Source organism: Carlito syrichta, unplaced genomic scaffold (genome assembly GCF_000164805.1).
Source record: "Carlito syrichta isolate Samal-C Ts95f unplaced genomic scaffold, Tarsius_syrichta-2.0.1 Scaffold304090, whole genome shotgun sequence".
NCBI classification, from domain to species: domain Eukaryota; kingdom Metazoa; phylum Chordata; class Mammalia; order Primates; family Tarsiidae; genus Carlito; species Carlito syrichta.
In genome coordinates this window covers 562467-568918 of record NW_007248186.1, presented here as the reverse complement: position 1 = coordinate 568918, position 6452 = coordinate 562467, and the positions used below count along the sequence as shown (strand labels likewise).

At 41.1% G+C, this 6452-nt stretch overlaps 1 protein-coding gene across 3 annotated transcripts in view; it reads right to left on the bottom strand.

Moving 5' to 3' along the window:
- Window positions 1-5061, bottom strand: part of CCDC149 (coiled-coil domain containing 149) — a 74134-nt gene extending 69073 nt beyond the window's left edge. For 2 of the 3 annotated variants that reach the window (XM_008059454.2, XM_008059453.1), the window contains exons 1-2: window positions 4903-5060; window positions 2297-2335 (exon numbers count right to left, since the gene is read on the bottom strand). In XM_008059454.2, the coding sequence (XP_008057645.1) occupies window positions 2297-2335; window positions 4903-4962 (99 nt within the window). In that variant the 5' untranslated portion in view covers window positions 4963-5060. Of the gene's footprint in view, window positions 1-2296; window positions 2336-4902 lie in introns of all 3 variants that reach the window. The other variant, XM_021713089.1, reaches the window with a different exon arrangement.
- Between the last annotated feature and the right edge of the window lie 1391 nt (window positions 5062-6452).

Sequence of the window (6452 nt, the reverse complement as noted above, 5' to 3'; positions counted from 1 at the left end):
CCAGTCTGGGCGACAGAGTGAGACTCCAACTCAAAAAAAAAAAACTGGTGCAACGGTAGAGTTGTCAGATAAAGTCCAGCATGTCCAGCTAGATTTGAATTTCAGACAAACAACAAATAATATTTTAGTGTGAGTCCCAATATCGCATGGAACAACTTGTATACTAAAAAGTATAAAATTTTCTGTATTTTTATCTGACACTCAAATTTACCTGGGTGACCTGTATTTTTATTTGCTAAATTTGTCACAATGGAGAGAATGAGCACATGACAGCTTCCTGAAGTCACAGACCATAAAGTGCTTAAAGCCTGCATGGCAGCTGAACTTCTGGTTATGTGAAGTGATTAATTCCCTTATTGTTTAAGCAGCTTAAAATTTCTGTCACTTGCACCCCAAAGCATCCTACCTCATGCAGCAAATCAGGGGTTCCAACCCAGGCAGGAAGGCTGCAGAGCTGAAGCTCCCGCCACCATACTAAATCTGGAAGGGACAGAAACTAAATGCCATGTCCAAAGCTACAAAGCCAGTGTTGAGGACATTGAACTTGTATTTTTAGAGCCATAAAAATGCAGCTTGACAGACTTACTGGAATTCATCAGATTCTCCTCAGTCAATGTAAATTTTTTATTATAAAGCCGCAGCACGCGAATTCACTTAAAACTGTAAAACTCCTTTATGAATACTAACGAACTCTAAAACGGCAGCAAAGGTACTGCCTTTAACCAGTCAAACCACAAAGCCCCAAACACCTAGCGATTCAGGATCAAAAACTCCAATTTTTAAACATTGACAACAAATTTCTAGAGTTTGCTTAGAAAAAAAATCCATCAATTAGCTTCACAAGAAAATCTGATTTAGATCAAATTCAAAGCATTATAAAATAATCACATAAAACAGAAAGGGAGTGTGGAAAAGCGAGCTCACTGAATGAAATGGATAACCATAGGACTGAGTTGATCTTTAAGGATAAAAGTCGTGTGTGTGTGTGTGTGTGTGTGTGTGCATACACACTGAGCATGCCATTCAACAGCATCAAAAATCTCAAAGTAATGACCCCAAGGGATGCACATGTGGTATACATCAGTAAACAGCAGCAGGATGCTGGGTGAGCCATTCTAGCTGGAAGAGACCAGATCATTCCTATGTTCTCCTTTGCATTCATCAGTTTTGGAGTCTTACTCAGGAGTCGAGGCTTCCTCATTGACATAAAGCACACAACATTCACGTCACCATCATCTGGGCTCCCTTCAAACTCCCTTCAAGCCCCCCCAAAATGGTAATTCAGGGCATACTAGTATAGACCAACTGTGAAATTAAGGACAGTTCTAACAAAGTTATCTTTGGAGAAAGCTCAAGAGACAGAAAGAGAGAGAGAGGGAGAAAGGGAGAGAGAGAGAGAGAAAGAGACCAAACCCCAATTAATCTACACATTAATAAAGCCTCAATCAAAATACCAATAGGGTTTGTCTGTGTAGAGGCGGAAATCAGAGAAGAACTTGATAAAATGTTTCTAAGTTTTATCTGAAAGAATACAAATAGTCTGAAAAGCAAGAGCAAAGAAAAAGCGATGAGCTCAAACAGAGACTAGAAGTATTCGAACATAAAGCAAAAACAATGAGATTAATGTAGTAGAACCACAGGCATATACAGGAAGCTCAACAGAACAGAACAGAAAGTCGGGAAGCAGATCCATGTCTATATAAGGATTTATTCCATGATAAAAAGCGGGCATCTAAAACCAGTGGAGTAGTCAATAAACAGTGTTGGCCACCATGCCGGAGAAAAGAAAGTAGATGGCTTGTGAGTGTTGACAGAAGATGGCTTTTAAGAGTATGAAGTAGCAGAATCTAAACAGCAGAATGGTATGCGCCCACAGAAGGGGATGCACCCCCCCAACAGCATGTGCCCATGGAACAACAGGCACCAACAGAAGGGCACACACCCCCCAAAAGTACGTGCCCACTGAATGGTATGACCCATAGAAGAGGACATGCCCACCAAACGGTGAACCCACGTGCTGTAGCCATGAGCCCTCAACTGTTCTCTACCTGTATTCTCAAAAAAAAAGGGAATGTGGGCAACTGGTACACTGTACTCCACCCTACTAGACTTCACTGGGTTTCCTTCATCGAACTCCTAACCCCTTCTAGGGTTGGAATCTCTACCACTCACTCCTCCCAGTAACACAAAAGATTCCAGGAAATGGAAAGAAGTTCTCTATACATCTTGGGATTTGTGCTTCTCCCAACTGTTGTAAGGCATCAATAAAACAGTCTGAGACAGGAGTGAGTCTTACCTGTTTCCTTTTCTCAGGAGGAAGTGATGGATCTCCATCCTATAAAGAAACAAATATTACATTTTCCTTTTTAAAAAAAATAGATGTGCTTAGAGTCAAGGAATGGAATCAAACAATGACCCTAAATTCAGACCCTCTCCTCCATCACCCTGCAACCCATAAGGCATTGCACCAAGCCCAAATATACTTTTCAAAAAATTAAACACAAACTGAACCAGAGCTATTTTGTAAAAATCTCTAGGGAATCAGTTCCAATTGGGACAGGCCTATGTATTTTCCAAAACTATATGAATTTTAAAAAATAAAGCAGGATTTATCAAACTTATTTTTGAAGAGAGTTTAAACTGAAGTAATACTTCATTTCATTTGGTTTGTGTTGCTCTTTTAAATAGCTGGAACCAAAGAAAAGCGATGGACACACACACACACACACACACACACACACACACACAGGAGTTTTCTCTAGGGATAGAACAACATTCGAGGAAAAAGGTTTTACTGGAAAAAAAAACAACAACCTGAGAACTGAGAACTTCTAGTCAGATTTTTTTGCCTTAAAAGCATTCAATTCTTCCCCTTTTTGTGCCATTTGGGAATACAAATATCTCAGGCGAATAAGCACATGTTCGCTAAATGAGTACTCATATCTGATTCTGCCCATGTGTAAGTCAGTGTTATTTTAACCTGAGGAATCCTTCTGTTCTGCTTCTACTCCAGGGCTGTTCAATGACCCCAGTACAGATGGCTAAATGTTAGCATCGATGTCCACACTTTAAAAAGAGATTGCATGGATGAGAAAAAAAATAGAAGCAAGAACACAAAATAGTACCATGCAGTTGTATCCTCCATCTCAGTATAATTTGCACCTAAAAAAATTTGCACATAAAAGTCTTGCCATGAAAAAAAAATCCTAGAGAAAATCTAAAAGCCCAGGATATATGAAAGATTACAAAAATTACGGATATTCCCATATTCTGAGTTACTATGCAACTGTTTAAAAGACTGAGTTAAATCTGTTTCTATGGTCTAGAAAAGCCTCCAAAATAAAGCAGAATGAAAAGAGCATGTTTTAGAACAACATGTATCCAATGCTGTCCAACAGAGCTCTCCACAGTGATGGAAACGTTCTCTGTCTACACTGTCCAAAATACCATTCACTGTCCAAAACAGTAGCCACCGTGGAAGTATTCTTCAGAAACTGTATCCAATGTAGCAGACAGCAGTCACCTGGGTACCTGAGCCCATGACATGTGACAAGTAAGACTAAGAAACTGCATTTCGTATTTAATTCTAATTAATTTTAAAGAGCCACATGTAGCTAGTTGCCTCTGTATCATGCAGATTTATAACATGACTCCTCTTTTTTAAAAAACTCCACATAAAGCTATGCCTGTAATCTCACACTTTGGGAGACCGAGACAGGAGGTTGCTTGTGCCCAGGAGTTCGAGACCAGCCTGGGCAATAGTGAGACCTCATCTCTACATGAAACAAAAAATTAGCCAGGCCTGGTGGCACACGCCTGTAGTCCCAGCTACTTGGGAAGCTAAGGAGGATCACCTGAGCCCAGGAAGTGGAGGCTGTGGTATGCCGTGATTCTACCACCGCACTCTAGCCTGGGCAACAGAGTGAGACCCTGACTCAAAAACAAAAATCAACAAAACACAACTCCATATAAATTAATAACTAAACAGCCATACATACAGTAGTAGCTCCTACTTATCCTCGGTTTCGGTTACCTGAGGTCAACCATGGTCTGAACATATTAAATGGAAAATTCCCCAAATAAACAATTCATAAGTTTCCAATTGCACGCTCCTCTGAGTAGCATGATGAAATCTCACGCTGTCCAACTCCAGCCCGACTGGGTCATGAATCACCCCTCTGTCCAGAATATCCACACTATCTGTGCTGCCTGCCATTTATTCACTGAAGAGCCGGCTCCAGTATCAGATCAAAAAAATATGATATATATATGGTTGGGTACTATTCCCAGTCTCAGGCATCACTGGAGGTCTTGAAACACAGCACTGTGGATAACGGAGGGCTACTGCAAACACACACGACCATGTTCATGGGTACCAGAGCAAGCAGTCTGGACACACATATACATATGGTAATTGATATATGCATATATCAATCTATATATGACTAACCAGTGGGAATGGATAGTAGAGAAAACAGGGGTGGCAACTTTCACTTCTTAATTGTTCCATCAGTTTTGGAAGAAATAGCATGGGAAAATCTTCTCTTTTTATATATATATATATAATTTCTTTTTTTGAATAGTGAGCTCACTCTATGACCCAGACTGATGTACAAAGGCAAAATCATGGCTCACCATGGCCTCGACCTGCTGGGTTTAGGTGATCCTCCCACCTCATCCTCCCAAGTAGCTGGACTGCAGGCATGCACCACCACACTCATCTAAGTTTTAAAATTTTTGTAGAGATGAGGCCTTGCTATGTTGTCCAGGTTGGTCTCGAACTCCCGGGCTCAGGCAATCCTCCCACCATGGTCTCCCAAAGTGCTGAGATTATAGGCATTAGCCACTCCTCTTTATATCTTAACTGGGAGAACAGGAAAGCCCCCAAGGTGCAACACGTACGATCAGCTCTCGGTACTTCTTCTTCAGGGACTGGTGGCGCTCCCGCAGCTGATTGGCCATGAGTTTGTACTGGTCCCTCTCCTGCTGACAGGTGTCCAGCTCCTTAGAGAGGATCAACAGGGCTTCCTTCTTACTCTCCAGCTTCCTTTTACACACCAGGTACTGCAAAGCAAACAAAGCCACGTGACTGCTCAAAACCACCCACAGGCCTCCTTTTAACTTGCACTACACTTGACACACCCTGTGGGGTTTTTCTGTCTATCTCCCCAGAGACATTTGTCAGCAAATGTGGTGTTAAATACCTTTTGAACTTGGCCCTAAAATCCAAAGCCTTCGCTGGTACCTAATGTGTAGCACCCTCACCACAGAACAAAAGCCATGGGTGTTCATGAGCTTTGCCAAACTGGAACATAAAATCCTTTAATTGGGCCAGGTGCAGGGTTCATGCCTGTAATCCCAGCACTTTGAGAAGCCAAGGCGGGAGGACTACTTGAGCCCAGGAGTTCGAGACCAGCCTGGGCAACACAGTGAGACCTGACTTCTACAACAAAAGCAAAATATTAACCAGGCGTGGTGGCACACACCTGTAGTTCCAGCTACTCAGGAGGTGGAGGCAGAAGTGTCTGCATACAGGAGTTTGAGGCTGCAGTGAGTTATGATCTTGCCACTACACTCTAGCATGGGCAACAGAGTATGATCCCCACTCAAAAAAAAAAAAAAAAGAAGAAGAAGAAGAAAAGAAAATTATTTAATTGGCAGATAAGTTAAAAAGCAGAATATTTTTTAAAGATGGATACATAGATGGATAAGTAGCTGGACCCCAATTCTGTTTAAAAGGGTTTATATATCCAGATACAATTATGTAAAATTTTACCAAAATTTTACAAAGTGACAGGTATAGAAGGATATTTAATATAAATTTTCTAGAAATATTACTAACAACGATCTCTTGGTATAAAATTATATACCCATGTTTTAAAATCTTTCTTTATGCTTTCTATGTTTTCTAAAGTTTTCTAGGATAAACCCATCTGCCTCATATAATAAAAAAAGACCCCAAACTGTTATTACAAATAATTAAATTGAAACATAAACTACTGCAATAGATTGCACCTGCCCACAAAATCCAGCAGACATTTTCTCACTTGCGAATTTATTCACTAACTTGGCCGTGATGTGTATAACTCTTTCTATGATTCAAATGCAGGCACCTACCATCCGGAGACCAATTTTAGGAACTAAGTCTTTCAGCCACACTTTGAAGCCTCCTGAAATAGCTGGGTGGGCCAGGCTGGGACTCCTGCCTCAGGGTGATGGAATTTCTTCGTCCCTCCCTCCCTCCACTCCGTGGCACCAGGAATGACCTCACCTATCAGCCACACGCCGGCCAGTGCAGGCCCGGATAGGACTCTTTACTTTTTATTGGATATACTGCACCGTCCAGTATTATTCACATATGTGAAATGTGGCACTAAATACCTTTTGAATTTGCCCCGTAAAAGACCAAATTCAGAGCATTCATGAAAACAATTTATAGTTTCATTATACAC